This window comes from Vanellus vanellus (genome assembly GCF_965231255.1).
Source record: "Vanellus vanellus genome assembly, chromosome: 4".
Classification (NCBI taxonomy): domain Eukaryota; kingdom Metazoa; phylum Chordata; class Aves; order Charadriiformes; family Charadriidae; genus Vanellus; species Vanellus vanellus.
The window spans coordinates 43,929,446-43,952,992 of NC_138909.1; the positions used below are offsets into that span (position 1 = coordinate 43,929,446).

The following is a 23,547-nucleotide window of genomic DNA, read 5'->3' on the forward strand; positions in this document are numbered from 1 at the left end:
GAAAGGGTTGTTAAGTATTGGAACAGGCTGCCCAAGGAGGTGGTTGATTCACCATCCTTGGAGGTATTTAAAAGACGGGTAGGCATGGTGCTTAGGGACGTGGTTTAGTGGTAGTTTTGGCAGCGTTAGGTTGATGGTTGGACTTGATGAACTTAAAAGTCCCTTCCAACCTAGGCAATTCTATGATTCTAAGTCTTAAATGTTAGAGGAGTTACGATGCTTTTAGTATAATACTGAAATCCAGACTTTTTCATCAAACTCCACATTAACTTAGAGAGAGAACATAGATGCAGTTCTGTTGTGAGCAGATATGCTAAGGAAAAATTTCACTGAATTGTATCTTGTGTCTGTAATATAAATAAAAACTGAAAGTACCATTTATTTTAGGCCTTCTTGGAAATGAACTTCAAAGAAGCCGTGATAGCAGCTGTGAAATATGGTGAAACTGTGCCAGTGCTGGTAAATGGGAAACGGGTGAAAATAAGTGTAGCAGAAAAGCCAAAAGCATCTCCTGGCCAGGTGAGCAGCCTGTTGGTGAACAACATGATACTTTGTGTGTAGCTTGGTATTTTGCTCCAAAACCTGATGTTCTCCAGAAAAATAGATTTGGTATTTTTAATATCTTTTAAATTTCCTTTTCATAAACAACAGTCTAAAATAAATATGCAATGTACTCTGTAATGCCAGTTTTCCATTTTTCTTGGTTAAATTTGAGATTTTTGAATAATATCAGTTTAACAGAGACAACCTATGTTAATAAATATAATTAATTACTATTAATAATTATTAATACTATTTTAAAATTATATGTATGTGTGTGCATATATATACATTTCTAAATAAAGTATAAATGCTGTAGTAAAGGTTTTTCTTTCTGTCCATTCCAGACCAAAATGAATATAAAAAAACGGGTTCAGAATATTAAAAAAGTTGCACGAAGTACGAAGTAAGTGTTGCCATTACATGCATTAGTGTTAGTTATAACAATTAGAAAACAAATGGGTTAATATGTTTGGTTTCTTGTGTTTTACTGTTTTTGAGCTTTTTTTAGCTGCTTTAGTATTCATTAATTGTCTTTAAAACTGATTTTTCTTTAATTTTTTCTCATAATAGAAAAGATCAGACCACCACCACTAAGACAACTAAATCCGTTACAGGTGAGGTTTTGGTTACCTTTTATCTGATGATATGTCTGTGTCATAGTTTAACCCCAGCCAGAAAATAGGACCACACAGCTCCTTGCTCACTTCTGCCCCCCTGAAGGGTAGGGAGAAAACGAGGAGAAAGGAGGGGAAAAAAAACCTTGTGGATTGAGATGAAGACAGTTTAATAGAACAATAATGGAAAAGGAAAATAACAGTAGTAATAATAATAATGGTAAGAGAATATACAAGACACAAGTCACTCTCACCACCCGGTGAATTGTTTGCCCAGCCCAACCTGAGCAGAGATTGTGAATTTCCACCCCACCCCCTCATAGACAAGTGTGATGTCTATGGTATGGAATATTCCACTGGCCATTCTGTTGTTCTGTCTATGCTCCTCAGGTTCTATAGGAAGCTGAAAAAAGTTCTTGACTAGTATAAACATTGCTTAGCAACAACTAAAACTATATGCATAACCGGCATTCCTGTCATACCAATTCATTTCATACCAAATCTGAAAACACAGCAACCACTAGGAAGAAAATTAGTCTGAAACTAGGACACTCTGTTATTGCCTTCCCTCTTTGTTTCCATTTCTTTGTTTTTATGTGAGGGCTTTTCATAAAAGTGACTGAAAGCAAGTTCAGAGAGCTACAAGAAAACTGCTAGTTTATACTTTCAAATGTCTTCCTTTTCATGCAACCTTATCTTTCTGTCTTTAAAAAAAAAAAAAAAAAAAAACTAGAAAAAACAACCCTCAAATGGCAGTAAAAAAACTCCACCTTGACCTGTGCTTATACTCTGTAATTTTAAATGCTTGCCCATCTGTTGAAGATAAATGTGGCACTCTGGGCTCCATGAAATAAGTGTAATTCTTCAAGTTGACTTTAAGCCTGATGTGTATTATAAGCCTAATGTATATAAGCCTAGTGTATTTAGTATTCTCTTTCACAGTTTTTGCTAGTGCTTCTCAGTGTCTTATGTTCCTTGAATGTTCCAAATGCTTTTAGATTTCTGCCCTGGTCTTCTATTGATCCTGACAGAAATTATTTCAATTGCTATTACGTGGTCTGGCAGAAAAACTTGTATGTCATGCTATTAGAGAAGAATATTTTTTTTTGTAGTACTTCAATGAAAACAGGACAAACTGCAGTAAATACATCAAAAGCCAATGAAACTTTACAAAAATTTGGTATTATTAAAACAATGGAAGTAACACCCATATAATTTTTTTGTTGCTTATATTACTGACTTTCGTGAGCATTTTTTCTAAGCAATGTTAAGGACCAGACGTTATTTTGATGGGAAATTGTGCTTTTTAAAGATGTATTGTTCTTGATTCATTTGTCAGTGTGGTCACTTCTGATTGCAGTTTCCAGAATGGAATTAAGATTCATGTAACAGTGCGTTTCAGAGCTGTCTCAGAGATGGAACCTGTGAATTGTTTACAGTCGTTTAAGAGAAAGAAAACTCAAACTTCTTTGCAGGAGCAATGTTTTCTCACCATAATCCTGAAATATTCACAAAAGATACTCTACTTCATGGCTTTCATTCAGTATTTTGTTGGAGTTAACATAGGTTTTGGGATTTTTTTTGGTCATATCTGTTGAATTTTTGCAGATTAAACTATTTTTGTATGTATTTTTATACTCTTACTTCACAAATGTGAGATTTAAGAAATAAGTGTTTCTACTGACTTACTTGGTTTTGGATATTCTATGTAGGTAAAAAAGAAAAGACCAAGAAATCGACAATGACAGGAGATAGGAAAATCAAGAAAACTTCAAATACTGTGGGTAAGACAAATGAGAACTTTTGGTCTTTGCTCAGAAAACGCAGGCAGGTGCTTTTCTGTCCCCCTGCCCCCTGCTTTCCAGAACAGATATTTAAGGTAGTGAATCCAAGCTTTTCACAACTTTTACTGGGCTTGCCAGTGTAGTAGATTGTTGGATAGACAAGCACCCTTCTTGTGGCTACGCTAATGTGGTGATTATTGGTGCTGTTTGTTGATTTAGAATAGCAAAGAACGAGGGAGAGTAGATGAGTTTGGGGAAGCAGACCCTTTCGCATCACCATAGTCACAGCATTGTTTTGCAAAGCTGGGATGAGCTTTTCCCATGTGTATGTTTTCTGCCCATGTGTAATGAGGAGCAGGAATTTATGTGATATGAGGTCTCTGAGTATCTGGCAGAAGAATGTGTAGTGCAGTTCATTCTTCTTTTGCAAATCGATTAGTTTAATATAATGAAATGAAGAATGTTGTTTTCTGCTGTTGCCTACCAGCAAAATCTATAGATGAAGACCTTCAGATCTCAACAGAAGCCAAAACGGAAGTTGGGGAAACTAAGCTGTCAGACCCAAAGAACATTACAATAGGGGATGGAGTTACAGAGCCTGTGAAGACAGTAGAGACTCAGTCCAAAGGAGTGACTAATCCTGCACCTGTACTAGGTAGTTATGATACGATAATGCCATTTTTAAGTTACTTTGCTAGTTGCAGGTTATTTTAAGTTTAACGTTGTGATGTCTTCTTGAATTTATTTATTTTTTAGAGAAACTTACACAGGTGCCTCAGGTGGCGGCGTTGGACTTGGATGAGTTTAATGAAGCTTTAAATGACCAAGGTAAATTGCAAACTGATAGGGCTTTTCTCATTTCTGTCCCAAACCTCTCTGTTATTGTGAACTAAATGAGAATGCTTCTGAGGCTAGGAAATGAGGATGACACAGGGTATCAGAAAAAAAATTAATAAAAGTTCACTGACTGAAACATAAAAGAGCAATTCATGGTGATGACTGAAGTGGCTAAAAACACCCAAGACTTAAATTTTTCAACGGACATAATATTTTTGCGTAGACCTGTTCATTGAGCACGGAGACTTCTATTTGCAACTCATTAGAGCAAAGGATCCAGGTTTTCTCTATGTTCTGTTTACAGCTCCACCACCAATTATTTTAATCTCAATGCTTTACGTTGCCTGCTGGAGCTGGTTCAATAGATGCTGTTTTCCCCATTTTTTATAAGTGCTATGTTTACAACAAGGTCTGTTAGTAATTATAAGTGTATATTAATTCTCAGTTACTATGCATGTGATAGTGGAGATATGGCAAGGTTGTAGTTGCTGAACCTGTTAAGAGGTAGATAAAAACATTTTACAGAAATTTTACAAATTCTCCTTAACCTGCACTTGCCTGTCCTGTACGATTGCTGTTTTCCTGTCTCTTGCTGTCTGTAATTTTGTAAGCCTTTCACATATCACCGTGGACTTGTCCCAGGAAAAAGAAAGAAAAAGAAAGATTTTGTGAGCATGTGCTGGGCACCTGCATAGTCCCCGTGTGCCCACAGGAAAATCTTGTGCTTGGATTATTCAACTGATAAGTCCTTAATGTCAGCAAAGTGTTTGCATGTTAATTAAGGGATTTTAATTATTTTTTTATCCCTACTGAAACTCTGCATGTGTCTCACCAACGTAGTTTGTCACTATAAGTTAAATGAAGGAATATTTCATTTTTCACAATGATAGTGGTGATAAAATGTAATGCAAGAAGTTCTTAAAACTCTCCAGTATTTAAAGAAATCTGCTGAACTACTAAACTACCCCCCCCCCCTTTTTTTTTTCTTAGAAGCTATGATACCAACTGCAAAGAGTGAAGAATCAATGGAACCATCTAGCAAGGTCAGTCCTAAAGGAGATTGAATCTATGGAAGTTTTAAGTACGCACATGGTGCTGGTTTCCAAGTGTTGGTGTGCTGTCTGAAAACCTCTGATTTAAATCCCATGCCTGTTATTTTCTCCTTGCTGTTTGTGATTTGATAGACATCTACCACTTCACTCTTCTGGTTTTGTGGTTTTTCCTCAGAGTTTGTTTGTTACACCAAACTCCTTTATGCTCTGATCATCTATATTGCCCCACTGTCTTCACTTTAGATGCAGTATTTGCACATACGGTCCTGCAGCATTTGGCATATGGGTATGAAGTAGTGGCATAATTATAGGGTGTTTTGATTTGCTTTGAAATTTTGATGAGGTAGCATGAGACAATGAAGGTTTATGCAGAATTAGCTTAGATGTAGATACATCCACAATTAAGCAGTAATTAAGGTGATTACATGCCATAATTAGAGAAAAGGTTAAAAAAAAATTGTTTAATATGCTTTGCTACTCTATCCTAAAAAGGTTTAAGCGATCTTTAGTTTTGACATAATTGCAAGTATTATAACGTGCTTTTAAGCAAGTGCTTCATTCAGTTTAATGATGGTTTCACATAGTAAAAATAAAGCTCCTTTCGGTAATGTAACGGTTTTGCTTTAGAGTTGAAGAACTATCAGTAATATTTACTTTAATTTGTTTACAGGAACTTGATGATATATGTGTGGTTCTTATTTCAAACTTGCCTGAGAAAGGATATTCCGTTGAGGAAGTTTCCAACCTAGCAAAGCCATTTGGAGGACTGAAGGATGTGCTAATTTTATCATCTCATAAAAAGGTATTCTAATTGGTATTTAGTAGTGTTTCTACTTAGAGAAGCAGCAAATATGTTTTCAACAAATGCAAATGTGATCATGTAGTGTGGCAAGCATTGATGTGAGATGCTTTTGATAAATTACAATTCTTAAAAAATTTCTTGTTTTCTTTATTTTTAAAGGCATATCTTGAAATAAATAAAAAATCTGCAGATTCCATGGTTAAATTTTACACCTGCTTTCCAATGTCACTGGATGGAAATCAGCTCTGCATCAACATGGTGCCTCAGTGTAAGACTATAAAAGATGAAGTAAGTAATAACATATATTGAAAATTTAAGATATGTGATAACATTTCAATACAGAGGGGGACTTTGTGTTTAAAATGACTTTTACACACTCCCTGTTTTATGCATTCTCATGGTTTGTCCTATTGAAGACTGATTCTGTTAAATGTCTTTTGAGTCCTGGCCTTCTGATAAGGGAATAACATAGATGTCAGAAGTGCTGATGCTGTTGATTTTATTAGTAAAGCAGAAACTTAAAAGTTGTTGGGAGTCAATGACTGCCAGTTAGCTGCTGCTAGTGAAGCTATATGTTAAAGTTCAAATCTTATAATGTTTGTGTTTTTTGTTTTTTTTTTTTCCCCAAAGGAAGCAATATTTACTGCTATAATTAAAGACTCTGACCCTAAGGTAAGTTGCTAGCAGCCTAACTTTTCTTCCACGTGCTATCAAAATACATTACTTTAAATTGGAGGTAGCTATTATTTCAGTATGAACAATACTAATTGTATTGTTATCCAAGCTTTCTCTTGAATTAAATGTTTATATATGTTTTCATGGGTGAGTGAGGGAATAGAATGAGTAATGTTGACTTGGTTTAGCAGCATGATGCATGAAGTGCAAGGAATTAAAAATTTAATAGGAGTCCTTTGAGACCCTCCCCTGCTGTTATGTTTATTTCATGTTCTAACAACAAGCTGCTGACCACTATGGCTTGGAGAGTGTGCAGTGTTTGCCTTTATATAATTCCACCTGTTTTCCTGAGTGGTTTATAGACAGATATTTTGGTTTAACTATCAAAACTACCTCTGTGCTTTGTTCAGTGTAGTGCGTCTCTCTTATTGTCCCTTCTGTTCCTTTACTGTACACAGTGCAAGCTGACAATTGATGTACAAAACATTTTTATGCAGTGTAGGTAGTCAGACGTTAATGAAATTGTTAATGAATTAATATTTTATGTCTTCTGTGAAAAACATTTTCAGGATATTCTTGATAAGAGGGTCAGTCATTGCGTCTGAATGTGTCTCTGGGCTTAAACAATTGGCACAAGAACTTCACAAGAGTGGCTTTGGTTAAAAAGCATGATGCAAAGAGCCCTGCCAACAATAAATGACTTTCCAAGAAACCCCAAAAGGCTTGAATTTTCAGTTGCAAATGTGCCTGGGGGATATCTGATTGTTGTTTGGCACTGACAGTTATATCTGAGTACTTACTGCCAACACCCCTGCTGCTATATCCTTCTTACACTTCTGATGTGCTTGTGGTGAAATATTTCTTTTCTGCTCCTAGTGAAGTGATGAATAATAGAAGAAAAACATACCAGACCTGGAGGGGGGCGGGGGGATATTTCTTACTTGTTGGGAGTGAGTGCTGTGTTTCTAAAAGACACACAGCTTTCAAGTATTTAAAGATAAGACTCGTTTAAGACCTCAGAAATTTACTAGTACCTTTAGACTTTTTGTCTCAGGGTCCTTACCTTCGATCCTGCACAAAATATTTGATGCCAGGGTTCAGTCTATGGTTCTGCTGGCACTACGTGGCTGATGATGGCTTTCTGTTTGCTGTCAGCCCACTCGGACGTTCTGCACCAGAATCCTTCCTGGTCAGAAGAGACTTACTGGTCTCCTTGATAACCTATGCCCCTGGTGGTGGTGATAACTCAGTTTGAAAATTGAGAAACACAAGAAATGATACTTGGCCAAGGATCTTTATGTTACTACAAATTGATCAAGTAAACCAAACTCTAACGTAAAAACCAGGATTGGGGTCTTTTGGATAAGTTTCTATGCCTTTACCAATTTATAATCTGACTAGAAGTGTCTGCTTTTCAAAATACTAAATGTTATTTAAACTTCAGCTATATTTTGCAGTGTTCCTTTAAAATAAAACACTCAACTTGATGCTTTTAAGTTTGTTATTCTGTTATATACTTGGAAGTATAGCTGGTACTTTTGGTGTACTGCGTAGAAAATGGAAAATCTGGTGTGAATCTGAAAATGTGAACATTGGATGTGTGTGACTGTATCACTCAGTTCTTAACAAAAAAGAGCAGAAGTTTTCTGTGAGGCTTTTCTAACCTAGTTCAGTAGTTGCTAATAAAGTGTGTTACAAAGTTAAAGCAAGTTTTGTCATCGCTTTTCTTTAGGTAAATACTGAAACTATACATAATCAGTTTGTCCATCTTGGGAACTTGCCAGATGATGGATACAGAGAACTTGAAGCAGTTTGTGTGGGACTTCGGTTTGGAAAAGTAGATCATTATGTTGTGCTGAAGAATAAAAACAAGGTAAGTATTTTTTTTCTATGGTGCAAAGTACCATGCGGGAAGGGGGTGGGGGGGATGATTAAAAAAATTAGATTTTTTTTCATCTGCCAGTACGAAGAATGTTCTGCTAATGAGAGATCAAAGTTTCTGACTCTTTCCCACTCATCCTGAACAAGAAAATAGTTTGTCTTATTTGTTAGGGGCAGTGGGAAAGGAAAAAAACCAAACCAGCAAACTTGTTACATAGCCTGAACAATACAGGAACTTCCCAAATAGCTGGAAAAATGATAAGCCTTTGACATTAGAGGTGTAACTGGGTGGAAAATGAGTTCCTGTTTTATAGGAAACTTGGGGGGAAAAATTTATTTTTATATGAGAAGTGAAAATGTCAGAATAGCTGAAATCACTTTTTATTTTGAGACACTTCAAAATGTAGTTACTTGATTTTTCAATTTTTAAAATTTTGATATTTTAAGTTTTAATGTTCCTGGTTTTGCACTTAACATTGGATTTTTACTTTATGAACTAGATTTAGGTCATGGTGTGGGTATATATATTTTAACAATTAAAATGAAATTGTACTCCCATTATTAAGAGCTATTTTAAGTGTCCAGCTGCTAATAAAGCATAAAACAGGTGAAGATGCTTTTAAGAAAAAGATAATTTTTTTCTGTAGCCAGAAGGTTAGACACGTGTGGGTAGGGAAGCTCCAGGCTCCACTATTTTGTGATGTAGTTGCTTGTTTAGTTCTAAAGATAATTCCAAATGGGAGAGACTTCTTTCTTCAGCCTCTCAGAAAGAAGAGTCCACTCTTCTTCATATGCAAGAACATAGGATTTAAGCAGCATTTTTTTATTATCTAATTTAAAATGAAGATGTTGAAACCCTTCAGGATTACTAGATGTCCTATGCTATACCAACTTAATTTATTAAGCTTGTTCTGCTGTACAGAAATAAGATGAAGTAACAGTTATTTGAAGCTTGTGCTTTTTTTCCTTTTAGGCAATTCTGCAGCTGGATAGTCCCAAGTCAGCCAGATCAATGTACAGCTTCCTGAAGCAATATCCGTACAATATGGGTGAGCATACATTGACCTGTACATTGTCACCCAATGGAGAGTCTGCTGAGGTAAGGGGTTTTTTTCTTATTTTTCAATAATAAATTGTTTTTGTGGAATAGAACCACCTTTCCATGAAGAGCAGCTAATAGTGACAATGTCAGTATTTCCTTTGCTATTTGCTGTCATTGTGGGTGAGAGTGAAAACTGTGCAACAACTGGGAACTAGATCAAGTAGTCTGTATTCTGGGATGTGGCGTAGGTGTGAAAGTATGTGTTGCTGTTTGTCTTTCTTTTATATCTTTCTCTATTTTACAAACGCATAGAATCTCTTTCACCTCCACCGATGGAAGTATTTCTTAATGAAAGATGAAGAGAAAAAGGAAGACAGGAGGAAAGCAACTATTTAATACTGGTTAGAAGATGATTTAGTAGAGGTTTTTTTCTGATCTAGTTTGATTCATCTTTAGCAGTTCATCTGCTTGAGTCCTCTTAGTTCCAGGCTCAGTTGCTATGTCAGCATTGGTCTGTGTGCCTACAGCTGCTTCCATCTTCTCTCTTAGAAATGAAATTACTTGCAGTATTGAGCAACTTCCAGTTTGCTTCTGGTGATTTGCTGAAGGAAAAGCAAGCTGCAGCAGCTGAACACTAGAGAAGAAGGAGCTTAGTGCATGTTGCATTGGATAGATAAAGAGCTTTAAGCAAAAATGTGAATATTAGCCACATGCTAATAGGTTCTGGCTTCCAAAGTGGAGAATGTAAATCCAGACATGGTCTCTCTCACAGCCTGGAGGTAAAGCACTGTTTACTCTGCACTTGAACATGAGGATTTTTTTATTGCACTAGTTCTGCATGCCCCTGCCTTCTCATTTTTCAACTCCTTTCTCATGTCCTGAGACATTTTAATCACTTCTCCAGTGATCAACTCTCCATCTCTTGCTACACCTTCCAAACCAGGTTTATTTTAGGGGGATGGGATATAGATTGGCTTTTATTCTTCTGATGCCAGCTGGATTTGTTCTTCAAAGTTCATATATAACTGAGAGAACAGAGACCAGCTAACCAGTTCAGTGTGAACTTATATACTGTTGAGGGCGAGACCAAAAAATGTATAGGGTTTTTTTGCGGTGTTTTTTTTGGGGGGGGGTGGGTGGGAGATTTTTAGGGTTTTTTTTTAGGTTGGTTTTTTTTTTTTTTTTAATTGATTATCCATGTAAATTCCATTCTTGGAGCTCTTACTCCCTGTGTGTTGCAGTTACTTTTCAGTGGCATGACTTTGGAATACTGTTCAAACAAGAGGATGTGCTTGGAGGGACAGGGCATCTCAGTTTTCTCCCTTCACTTTTATTCACACAAGAGAAATTTTAACTTTAGGTGCCTAATGATAACGATGGCGTGAGTCTCTTACTTCAACACAGAGGGGGGAAAAAAAGTCATCCAGGGAGGTACTTCCACTTACCAAGCTGACACAGCTGTCAGTATTTGCACTGAGCATCATGATGAATTTCAACTTTTTTTTAAAGAATACGTTGTGTACTGATATTTGGCTTGTATCATAGTTTGTTCTCTATTGGCAATTTCTTCTGATTTATTGAAAAGTGTCCTTATTAATGAAATCTGTAGAGTACCTGTACGGTGTTTAGGATTCAAATTTTTAAAACCATACAGTGTCAGTACAGACTTCAGATGTACATTTTTGGTGGGGGTCTCCTGCAATAGTTGTCAAGTTGCATCTGTGATGGTTTAGGACATACGGAGATACACAATCAGATGTGATTTGGGCACGTGTGGTTTTTTTTGAGTGGCTTCATCGTGGCCCTTTCCAAGTAAATCAGCAGTTACTGTGCACGTGCAGAGCCTAGCCTGTGTAAAAACAGTTAGTTTTTTACCTTTCTGTAAGTGTGACTCTTTGAAATGTCTGCAGAGATTCAGTGATGAGCCTGCCTTCCCAGCTCTTCCCACCCTGTTGTTCTGGGCCTTTGTCCGTGGCTGTAGGGGCGTAGTTTGTTCATTAGGGAGCGATCTGCCTGTTAAAGTTTCTGCTAGCCTAGAGTCAATATAATAACATTGAAAATGCTTTTTAATTGCATATCTGATTCAGAGAACTGGTTTAACTTTCCTTAGGAACACTGCATCTCTACCAGATGAGTGTGGTGGTGTGGTACTCTCGGTATGGCAGGATAGATTAGGGTGGGCTGGTGTGCATCCCCCGCGGCCTCTGATGCAGGGTGGGGACCGCTCCAGGTGAAGTGCTGATAGCTAAAATCTCATGAGCGCGGGTGCGTAGGGTGCTCTTTCCTCCTCTGCTAGATGCAAGAGCCTGGATTAGATGTCCCAAGAGTTTTTCTCTCTCTCCTCTTCCCCGTTGCAGGGATGATTCTGTCCGTTGTTGACTCTCTTTGTATGGGACAAAATAATGCTCTTCTTCCAAGCCACTTTATTTTGTATTTCAGTTTATATCGTGAACTTCAGCTTATTTTAAAGAACATAAATTATAATTATGTTAGATGATGTCAGGGTCATTTAAGAGTAATATCTTTTATTAGACTAACTTTGTAGCTAAAGAAAATAGCCACGTTTTCAGATGTATGAGCTTTTTCTCAAGTCTAAAAAATATAAGTAATAAGCTCCATTAGCACTGAAAAATAAGCAAAATATCCTTCATTAAGTGCTCATGCTCAGGAATGTTTGTCAAGGATGCATTGTGGGAACACTGTGTGATTCAAATCTGCTTTTTATAGCTGTTCCCTATATTTTCTGTAGCCAGAGAATAGCATGCCTTTGTCACTACAAATGTTTCATCGGAGCAGAGTTCAATGCCCACAAAGAATGGCATTCACACTCTGTTTTCAAAATAATATTTCTTTCCAGCTGCACACTTTGGGTGATACAGAGTGCTTGTCTGATTTAGAGAGGTTGACCAGCCAGATAGCAGTAACTGCTGCCAGTGGCATAGTAACAGCAGTAATGTAAGTGCTCACTTAATCACATTATAGTTTTGTTTCTGTAATTTTGCTGTTAATGTGTGAATTGAATACTGTTGAAATAACAAGAACGTGGGGACACTCCTGTAACAGTGAAGGAAGATGTGCAACTGGAATCATAGAGCATGGCTGCAATTAGTGTCATTCCAGTCTTTGTCAATGCGACTGTCACAGCTTTTGCACAAATGTTAAGATAATCCGTACTTTGGAGATACACTCCTAAGCTTTATTTTTATCTATATCGGAGGTGGAGAGAAAAATGCCTGGTTATACTGATAAGAGGGAAAACTTCCATTTTTTCCATCTGTTGTTTTTCACTGCAATTTGAGTCTGTTACCTCTGGGCCATCTTCTTGGTTATGTTGCCAGAATCTGTGTTGTATGCCTAGGTACCATAGGAACATTAAGCTTTTAGCTCCGTTTGTCATAAGCTATTTTCTCTAGAAGCCTTTCAATCAGAAGCTAGGGTGAAGGAAATATGAAATATTTTTTAATTCATTATAACATGTTCACATTACTTTTGGCACTTATCTCTGGAATAAATGTCTTTAGAAAGGAAAAACTGAAGGCTTTGGAATTATGTGCATAAATAAAAGATTAAAGTGAATTCCACATGCAATGAATTTATCTGATGTTCTTTCTAATAGTGATAATCTTCAAATTAGTTTGTAGAATACCTTCAGAAAAGAGATTGAGTTTTCAACACTGAGTTTTTAAAGTTTTTGTGGATTGCTTGGACCTGCACTACTAAATGTGATAGCTGCAGAGCTTGGGTGGTTTGTGGTTGTCTTTTTATCAGAAGACGTTATTTCATTTAACGTACCACAAGTTTATTCTACGTAACAGAAAGCAGAAAGCCATAGTCATCCTATGAGAAATGAATGTTGCATTAGAAGGTTTTAAGGAATAGAAACTGGCCTTGGGTTTTCTGTAGATAATTGCTTGACTTGGAATATAATTTATCTTTAGAAAAGGTGTGCCACTATTTTCTGTATAATACTTAGCTGTCAGGCAAACGGTATTCACCCTGAGCTCTGCAGCTGTTAGCATCCTCACCAGTACAGGAAAGAAGGTGTTGTTTAACATCCCTCTCTTCGAAATACATCACAGACCAAAAGCTAATTCTACTCAAAAACATGACAGCTTTGAAGATGAGATGAACGAAACAGTGGGGTGTTGCATATTCTGTCTAGCAAACTTTTAGTAAAATCTCTTACACTGCCACGTACTTTTATTTGTCATCTTATGAAATATGTGCTCTGTGGGGAACAGTTTTAGAATAGTTTACTGTCACTTGAGATCTTTCAAGTGATACATGCCTAAATTTGCGTTCATGGTATTATTAATTAGCTGTGTTATGCAAATTCTGTGCTGATGCTTCTGAAAGTCATAGATACTGAACCCTGATTTTTGCCTTTCAGACTGCTGAAGTTGTGAAAAAAGAAGTGAAGAAAGAGGAACCAAGCAAAGGAAGGTATGTCTCTCAAATATTTAAGTTTTTTTTTTTTTTATATCTGTATTGTTTATGGAATTCATATGCAAGATTAAGCAGGTTGCTGAGCCATCTCTCTAAGCTTGATGAAAAAGCCTGCTGTGATATCCATCAGCTGTTACCTGCTGTTACTTCTGTCAAGCTTTTGTGTTCTGTGTGTGCAGGACGTGTTACGTATTGCTGTAGAGGTGTAATGTTTGTGATTTCTTTGAAATCTGGGGCTTTCAAAGAACATGGACAAATGGGGTGAAATCCTGTTTTCTGTGTAGTTCATTGAGTTATTATTGTTTTACTAGTTTGGCCAGGATTTTACCACAGGTCCTGGAAAGTATGTTTGGATATACATGTTGGAAGACAATTTTTTGTTGTATTTAACCAGGAAGTGATTGCTTTGTTTCGTCCTACAGCGCTTTCCTCTGTCAGAGCACCTGGCTCTATTGTTTCTGTTTCCAAATGCTAAAAATAAACTGAAACTTCCTTGTTTAACTTATTAACATTAACTTCATGCTGTGATACAGGTGCCTGAATTGATTTAAAAAGATGTTTAGGTGCTATATTAACATCAGAACCTAGAAATGGGAAACGGTGGTTTTGGTATGTTCCATTTTAAATTGTTTTACAGTCATTGCTTGTAGTAAAATTCTAATTACGGAGTAACTATTTGTTGGTTTTAGTCTTGATTATGTTTTTTTAATAAATTGATAGATCATTATAAGTGTTCTTGTTAACAAATATGACTTAAAACACCTTCTGTGACTCAAATCCGTATTTCTGGATAAGTTCTATTATTAAAAAACCCAACCAAACAAAAAGCTTTGTAATAATGGTCCCAAACTTCAATTTCAAGTAATGCTATTATACTGTCATGGACTGTTACTGTATTTCCAAAACCTGTTTCTTTCAAAAGTAAAGTTGGGTACTCCTAATTTCATTAAACTTCTATGCAGGCCCTGGGCAATTTTGGAAGCGTTTAGTTTCTAAACTGTCTCTGACTCACACATAGGCAGATGTGCAGGTAACCTTTTTGATTCCAGGCTGGTGGGCTTTAGCTAGCGGTGGCAATTAGTCAAAATAAGTGACTCTTACATGAATCCCAGCTACTGCCCAGCATCCTGCTGTGGCTGTTGAACAAATGGGAAAACTGACATTTTGCCCTACAAATAACAGTACACACATTCTCCTTGTCTGAGGCAACTGTCTTTTCCTTGTAAGCCTTTGTGACTTGAATGGTTATTTTTTTCAGTTACATTTCATAAGAAGCAGTAAATATGTTAAGTATTGTTTTATATATGAAGACCTTGTCATGTGTTTCTGGGGAGGGAAGGAGTAGCAAAATTTGGGGAGCAGAAGGGGCTGCCCTCTCGGTTGCCTGGGATGATGAGGTGATCTTGAAAAAACTTTGGAATGCTTCTGGAAGCTCGGTGGTTGTTCAACCCGAGTAGGTAGTTCATCTAACCTTGTGGCTGAGGTGACTGACATGCTTATGTGAATGCCTCTGCTCTTTTCAAGATGCATTTTGTTGGGATTGATTTTCCTCAGCTAAAATAGCTGAAACTTTCTTTGGCCAGGCTAAGAATCAAGGACTGTCCCACTGCTCCTGACTGCTTATATGCTCATGAGGCACACTTACCCAAAACATTTGCAAGTAACAGTCTAAACTGATTACAGCTGTAAGAAGCCTGTTAGAGATGAGCGTGGTGTTGGAATGAGTGAGGTTGCTTTTTTTTTTTTTTTTTTTTTTTCCCTTGTAAGACTTCAGTTACTATGAGTTGAGCTGCTTGGGCTCTGAAGGAGATTCCCAGCATTTTGTGGGGCACCGCTGGGAGCACACACACTCTGTTGCTCCTGCGAGCCTTGCTGCCAAGCCACAAAATGCTGCGGGCCTGCTGCTTTGCTATGGGAGGAGTGCCCTCATAGCGTGGTGCAAGTGTCTGTCTGATGCATAGTCGTGGCGTATTACAACTATGCCAATTTTCAGTTTGTGTTGTGAAAGATTTTGAAGCAGAATTCATATCCCTTCCTATCTCTCCTCTCACGTTTTGTAGCAGCAGAGGACAGTGCCCTTGGGTCCAGAGGAAACCTTCAAGATCAGTGTTTTTGTTGTGCTTGCATAGCACAAGATGTTAACTGAGTTTGCCTGTTTTCATCTTTCTGTTGACTCCATGTATTGTGTCTTCGTCTTGTTAACCCTCGCTTCTGGCTGCTTCAAGACAGCATTTTTGTCAGCGCTGAATTCCATTTGATCTAGCCTTCCATTTTCTTGCTGACATCATGCTAGGAGTGTTAACAAAATGGTAGACTTCTCTGCTCTTTTTTATTTTCCTGAGGGTTTATACAAATGTGCACCCTTTATTCATATACACAGGTTCTGAGAAACCATAGCATAGACTGCTCCATTGTGCATAACCACTGATTTATTACGTGTATTTGCTGCTTTTGTGTTTGTTTTGATACTTAGCAAGATTGTCAGCACTGCTATTTCGGCACCTTTCCATCTAGAGGTGCACGAGGTGTTAGTATGCTCGTTTTCTTGAGCTTTGTGGGAAAAGGGGCACAGACATCACTAGTTTCAGTGTCTTCCAACATCACCTGTGGAGGATTCTTTCTTTCAGAGAAGAATAATGCACTTACTGTAACTGAAGTTCTCTGAAAAGCGCTATCCTCTGCATTGTCATCTTGGGCTTTATTATCCTGGGAGCTCACAGTGGGATTATACAGTGAAAACAGAGCCTGGCCAAAAGGAGCCTCTGTGCATGTGTTGTGTTCCTGCTATTGTGCGAAGTCAATGCAGTTTAAAAACAAAGCAATCCCTCCCTCCCTCCCCCCAAACCTGAACCAAAAAAAAAAAAAAAGAACAAACTTCAAACTCCTAGCTACTGGGAGAGTTTTCTAGGTTGGTGACTGCAGAGTCTGCTGTCTTCAAACTATGGTAATTTCTTTATACGGGGAGTCTGAAGCTTTATTTTCACTGTATATATGCTTTCATAGTCTGCCTGGCATCAGGGAATCTAAATTTTAGAAGTTAATGTCAGCGCTGAGGTCCCAGGGGCACATCTGTAGTGAGTACTACCTTGAGAGGTCTGACTAAAGTAATGTAATTCAAGGTGTAAGAGGCTTGCAGTACTGAGATGGATTGAACAGAAGCATAAAACTAATCAGCTATTCGCCTCAATATTTTTAACCATTTTAACACTGATAGGCTAGATTTCCAAATGCTAAGCACTAATGCATCAGGAAAGTCCCCACCATTGGCGTCAAGAGGTTACTGGTAACTGTAGAATTCTCAACATAGTTTGATTTCTTCTGTTTTTTTTAAATGCATTTAGCTCTGGCTTGAAAAAATATCCAGAGGGATCAGGAGTGGTGCAAACAGCAGCTGCTAATCCTCCAGTAGAGCCTAGTGTGGCAAAGAAAGGACCCATTTCCATCTCTAATGTCAAAGACGAGATGTCAGCAGTACAGATAGAGCCCTCTGAGTCCCATCTTGAAAGAGCAGTAAGGGAGTCTGCTCCAAGTCTGGCAGAAACATCTGTGGAGAAAGCGGACTCTGGAGTTGAAGCTACTGTGACATCTATCAAATCTGCTGATACTGAATCATCTGAAGCGAAGTCAGAAGAGATGCTGCCGCCGCCTTCCAGTGTGGAGAGAGAAGAGGCAGTTAATACTGAACCAGAGTTGTTTGAATCTGCTGTTGTATCTGCATCAGAGAAGGAAATTAAAGCTGAAGAGTTGTCTGCTCCTGCCATTGAACCACCAGAAGAATTGTCCGATGTGGCCAAGGCTGAAGATGTGCCATCAGATTGTGCTGTGAGGCTGTCAGCGGGGGAATCGACAGGGGCCGTCCCTGAAGCAGTGCCCCCTGATTCTGATGCAGCTTCAGTGGAGATGGTGTCATCTGTTGTCACACACGCAAACAAGTTGGATGCTCCTGAAAAAAATCCCGTTTCTAATGCTGTGAAAATTGAGTATGAGATGCCTGTAACTCAGATAACAGAGAAGAAACCTGTACTTAAAACTGGGGTGGCCACAGAGAATAAACTGGATGTAGCTGGAGCAGACACACAGATGAAACCGGAAGAGTCTGCGCTCAAAGCTGGAAGAGCTGTGGAGGAGAACCCTGAAAAGCTTTTGGTCAAAACTGGGGCAGAGACAGAGAAGAAACTTGAAAAATTTGTGGCCAAGGTTGGGGCTGCTGTGGAAAATGCTGCAAATGCTGCCAATGAGAACAACGAGGGAAGTTTAATCAAAGCACAACAAAATAAAGGAACAGGACCAGCAAAAACTGATGAAACCTGCAAAGCAGTTACGTTAAGCTCCTCTTTATCTGTCAAGGAGTCTTCCTCTGTTGGTAAAACGATTTTAAAGGCAATGGTGTCTCTTCCGGATATATCAAAGTCAAGGGTTCCAGTACGGAGAAATGAGCCTTTCCTGTGTAAAGGAGGGGAGCAGAAAGCTCCCTCAAAACCTGAGACCCAAGGCCAAGCAGTGGTGGAGAAGAAAATCACATCAAAAGAAGAGGGTCATCCGCAACCTGACAGCGGCCGATCAAGCCTGGGAGATGGCAGCAGCAAATTTAAAGTGAGCAGAAGTTCTGTTGTTGATGGAAAGGGAGGCAATGGGAGGAATTCATCTCAGCAAGAGAAGGACTCACGAGTGGAATCTAGGGCTAGTTCAAAACAGTCTCAAGAGGGAGAGAGTAGATCATCCAGCATGAAGAAAGACAACAGCAGCAATAAGGTGAGGAGGGCAGGAAGGCCGGTTCAGTGTGCCTGGTCAGTAACTAACTCCATGCTTCTCTCAGATGTTGAGTATGGGACGATGACATTATGTTCCCCTTCCCTTTTCTGTAAACCACTCAGCTGGTTTGGGCCAACAGACAAGTTGGAATAGCGAGATGGTGGGCAACCAGTTGCTTTTAGATGCAGTGTGTGCAACGCAAGTATGTAACTGGTTTGAAAACGCTACTTGGAAAAAATTGCAGGAAGGTATTTTTGAAGTGAGTCTTTATTGAGTGTCATAACTTTATGTTCTTGGATTAGTTCTGAATGAGATTTAATAAGCTTTCTGTCCTTTTGTGAGCTGATATTTGCTTTGTCAAGTCCTGCACAGACACTGGTTACTGAAAAGAGGCTACTAAGCAAGGTGTTACCTGTGACTTGTTGCTAGACTGTATGCCTGGACTTTACCACTGACGAATGAGCATGTGATCAGAAGCAGCAATCTGGACAACTTAAAAAAAAAGTTCATTAAGGGAAAAAAATAGCTGAATGTTTTTATTATTTTTTTTCTCTTGTGGGCAGGTTAACTGATTTCATGTGAACTTTTATCTAATTCTGCAGGCTTCTGTGGGTGGCAATACTAAAACTTCAAAAAGTGACACTAGCAGCAGTGCAAAACTAAAGGAGGTAAGGATGTAACCACAACTGAACTTAAAGTACAGATTATCTTTAAAGTGTGTGTGTACTAAGAATCTTTAGCGTCCTTCCTTAGGGACTTCTTTTTTATTATTATTACTTGTTACAGACTAGGGGCATAAAGCTGTAAAGTCAAGACATTTGGAAGAGAAACTTAATTCAAGAAGTGAGTGTTAAAAGGAGGTATTTTTTGGTCTTGGATGTTACTTGTTTGAGAAAAACTTAATTGGATCCCCAGTGGCCTGCATGAGATCTTTATTTGCCATCACACTAGTGAGAAGAAAAAGGAAGGCTGAAGTCTTCTAGCTCTTCAAAAATTATTTTGTACAACAGGAGATAGTCAGAACATCTCCATCCATGGTACCTCTTCCATGCAAAGATATTTTCCAGTGCATTGTTCTGTAAAGCAAGGATTACTGTACATTTTTGGTGCAGTGTTGCTTTGAAGAGGAGCTTGGGAGCCTATAGACTGAACTGCTCAGTCTATGTGTTTATAAGAAGGTGAAGAGAGATACCCTCTCTCTCTCTTTAGCTTGGGCTTTGGGAAAGAAAAGCAGAAGTGAAGGTAATAAAAATCCACATTGATGAGTTTGTAGAAGTAGCATTACAGGATCAAATCAAAGATTTGATCTACCTACCTACAGGTAAGTAGTGGGTCCCTATGGAAAAGGGATTTCTGAGATAAAGCTGGAAAACTGAATCCTTTACTTAATCTTAATCCATATGAACTTCTTGCATCACCAGTACAGTGTGTTTGTGTTAATCCCCAAGACGAAATTCTGCGCCCTTTCAAAATAGATTTTGTAATGTCAATTATTTCTTACTGCTTTGTTCTTCAGTGTTATACAGCTGCTAAGAAGCAAGGTCTGTGTTCTCCTTTTCATGGAAGAAAGAATACAGTAACGTTTGATTTCAGTTGAAATATAAACAGATATTTTCTTTCTTTTTCTTCACTGTGCCCACCTTGTGTTAAATATTCCTCAAGTTTCTGCATCAGAATGTGGTTGGAAGCATACATTATTCCTAGTATCCTAGTATTTTTTAGCTTTTTAAAAAGGAAAGGGAAGAAAAGGCATGTGGCCTTTGAATTTCAGATTACTTTTTCTTCTGGAGGACTTTTTTTAGTATTTCTTAGCTGCAGTCTTTCTCTCTAACAGAGGACATTTAATCCTGCCTTGGCTGTAAATTTCTGCTTTGACAAGGGTTTTTTCACTCTTCTTGTGTTAGATACTGAGCAGTATTTGATGGTAGGATAGAATATTTTGCAAAAAAAAAAAAAATTTAGGATTTTCATTGAAGAAATTGAATACATAATTTGGGGTGCAATGGGTATTTGGATGCATTTTAATGTTTAAAATTAATTTATTAATTGACTTAAGTACCCATCTTATCTATCTTATCCTACTGTCCTGATCATAACAGTATAGCAGTTTTATAGTGAACAAAGTATAATGCTCTGTTCCAAAATCATGGCTGCTGTCTATTCAAATAACCTAAAAATAATTTGGCTTAATTAACTCTTTTATTAAATTCAACACTTATCCATACATCCTTCTCCAGATGTTCTTAGCTACATATGACATGAAATTGCTGCTAATACTTTCCAGTGCTCCTAGAATAAATTGTATGAGCCCTGATGGAAGCTGGCATGGTCAAACTACAGGGCAGGAGGACTTTTAGATGCAAGACATTTGCCAATAAGAGCATACCACTGACTGAGGAGGAACAGAAAGGGTTGGGCTTTGTCGTCTTAAGCATAAAACCACAGTAAGGCATTTGCCAGAAAGCCGGAGTTTTCCCCTGGCCCCTGATGAAACACGGCTGGCTCAGGAAGAGCAGCAAGTCTGCCAGAGAGTCTGTGGGGCTATCCAGGTCTTAACAGAAAGGAGAAAATTGTCTTCTTGTACGTGTTGGTTACAGAGAAACAAAGGGAGGTTCCAGTACTGGGAGCTCTTTCCTGGGCTGGAGCGTAGGGCCATTGGAGAACCTCTCTGAATCAGAGACGTTTGTTAGGAGATTGAAACCAAAGAGGCAAGATAAAACAGTGAGTAGCCATCAGGACACAATGACTTTGCTGGATTGAAACATCTAATGTAGTTTCCTGTTTTGTAGCGGCAGCCAACAGCATATGCTAAGGGAAGAAAATGACACAAGATAATAATAATTTTGAACGATACTCTGGAGGTGTTCAAATTTTCACTAGTCTGTCTGCAAGTGAGTGCAAAAATACACATAAGTAGTCAGGGCATCAGCCCAGTTCTTGTAATAGATGTAAATTTTGTCTGTTCATCGGCTGTATTTTTGAAAAATGCTTTGGGTTTCTGAATTAAATCTGCTTACTTAATGCAAATGTTGATAATGAAAACTCTTCCACATAAGACTAAAGGCCTGAACATTTTTTTTTCTACCCTTAAGTCAAGTTGCATTTCTTTTTCCCTTCAGCCAGCTTCAGTGTGTAGATATTTTTCATTTGGCGCCCTGTGGGTGGAGGTGTCTGTGTCACTGGGTGAATGTTAAACTTCCTTATATTCACATTTTTACATTTCCTAGGAAGAAGAGCTGTTTCCATTTAACCTGGATGAATTTGTTACTGTGGATGAGGTCGTAGAGGAAATCGAGTCTCCTGTTAAAACACGGCGAAATCCACCGAGGGGAAAGAGAAAAGATGGTGCTAAAAACAACTCCTCTTCTGAGCCTAGTTCCAAGAGAAGGAAAGGGAAGAGCTCCATATCATGCATTGCTGAAAGCGAACTGTCTTTTGTCACTTTGGATGAAATTGGTGAGGAGGAGGATGTGACTGCACAGCTAATGGGAGTTGCTAATTTAGAAGCGCTCAGTGACCCGCAGGGTCTGGTTGTAGTGGATGAAGTGATTGAAGAGGAAGAACTTATGTCAGACGCAGTAAAGGATCCACAGTCGCTTCTTACTTTGGATGAGATATCTGAACAGGAGGACCTTAGTTCTCATAAAGACATCACTAGGTCAGTTTTTGAGGAGCAGGATTTGAAAGCTGAGCCGTTGGTAACTGTAGATGAAATAGGTGAAGTAGAAGAGCTGCCTCTGAATGAGCCTACAGACTTGAATATTGAGGATGTGCTGAAACAGAAGGAGGATGATAAAGTGGCTGCTGAGGATACTGGAGATTGTGCTTCCTCTCAGGTGCCTGATGATCCCAGTGCTTTAGTGACAGTAGATGAAATACAAGAGGACAATGAAGATAACCCTCTGGTGACTTTGGATGAAGTTAATGAAGATGAAGATGATTTTCTGGCTGATTTCAATCGTCTAAAAGAGGAACTAAACTTTGTTACAGTAGATGAAGTTGGAGAGGAGGATGAGGAAGAAGACAATGCTTTCCCAGGGAAAAATCTGAATGAGGGTGAAGACGATGAAGATATTGTTGCTGTTGCAGGACCAGAAGAAGAAGAAATTGCTACCATTGCAGGACCAGAAGAGGAGGACATTGTTGCTGTTGCAGGACCAGAAGAAATGGAAATTCTGGGAGATATGAGTCCAGAAGAAGAAATTATTGCAATCTCAAAGTCAAAAGGTAAGGAACCTCTCATAATTTATGGAAGGGAAAGAGAAAATAAGATGCTTGTAATCAGCGCCATGCACAAAGAGATCCTTTCAGCAAATGGAGGAAACTGAAAAACCCCAAATCTTTGACAAAATTAATGAAAGGGGTGCTGGGAAAAAAAACAAGACTGAGAGTGAGCAGTGGCCTGAAGGTTTTTTATTATTGTGTTTTACAAGGCACCTTTCTTTTGATGTAAAATTAAGTAGTGTGTTGATTTATAGTGTTCTATTTGGTGTTAATGATGGGTAAAATTGGGGAAAATAGTTTCTTTTCTTGCCTTTAATGCAAGGCCGGGTAAACTGCTGAACACTGTACAGATTATTTATAGCCTTTAATTATGCGCCCAAACTTTATTAAAACAAGTGAGTCAAATGAAATAGATGCAAAGATGTAACAGCTTCCAAGCTGGATCTAGAGGAACAAAATGTAGAAGAACATCTGTAGCGTGGAATTAGCAAAGGGTTAAGAAAGTCTAAGAGAGAGCCAAGTAGGGAGAGCTATATATAACCAACACACAAGAAGAGTTCTGGCCAAAGCGTGGGTGAAGGCTCTACGTGAGGCAGTCCCCTAGTCTTGAGTTTTCTTTCTGTCTCTGCTGATGTAGCTGAACACTGACACAGCACCTTTTGTTCTAATGTTTTGGAAAAGCTTTTCTCCCATCTCACTCTCTTTGCGTAGCAGAGGCAACCTGACTAGTGCAGATATGGAGGAGATGCAGAAGCAGCAGATATCTTGCTTAAAACAGAGCATTTTAAACTTCAGTTTCTATAAACAGTAGGAAAGGGGTTGGTTGACAACATACACACCCAAAAATATTTAAATGTTATATATTGTTTTAATTTTGTTAATGTTATAGAACATA

General features: G+C 38.3%; 1 protein-coding gene across 1 annotated transcript in view; it reads left to right on the forward strand.

Annotated features, from left to right (window-relative positions):
- The window catches only part of ZNF638 (zinc finger protein 638), a gene marked incomplete at its 5' end in the record, with an annotated part of 53,306 nt that overhangs the window by 26,237 nt on the left and 3,522 nt on the right, over positions 1–23,547 (forward strand). Inside the window, 16 exon segments of the mRNA XM_082483079.1 lie at positions 388–519; positions 888–946; positions 1,114–1,157; positions 2,870–2,941; positions 3,429–3,596; positions 3,698–3,769; positions 4,769–4,821; positions 5,501–5,632; positions 5,792–5,920; positions 6,263–6,304; positions 8,040–8,180; positions 9,162–9,287; positions 13,621–13,673; positions 17,018–18,428; positions 19,031–19,096; positions 21,656–22,655. Coding sequence (XP_082339205.1) covers positions 388–519; positions 888–946; positions 1,114–1,157; positions 2,870–2,941; positions 3,429–3,596; positions 3,698–3,769; positions 4,769–4,821; positions 5,501–5,632; positions 5,792–5,920; positions 6,263–6,304; positions 8,040–8,180; positions 9,162–9,287; positions 13,621–13,673; positions 17,018–18,428; positions 19,031–19,096; positions 21,656–22,655 — 3,700 coding nt within the window.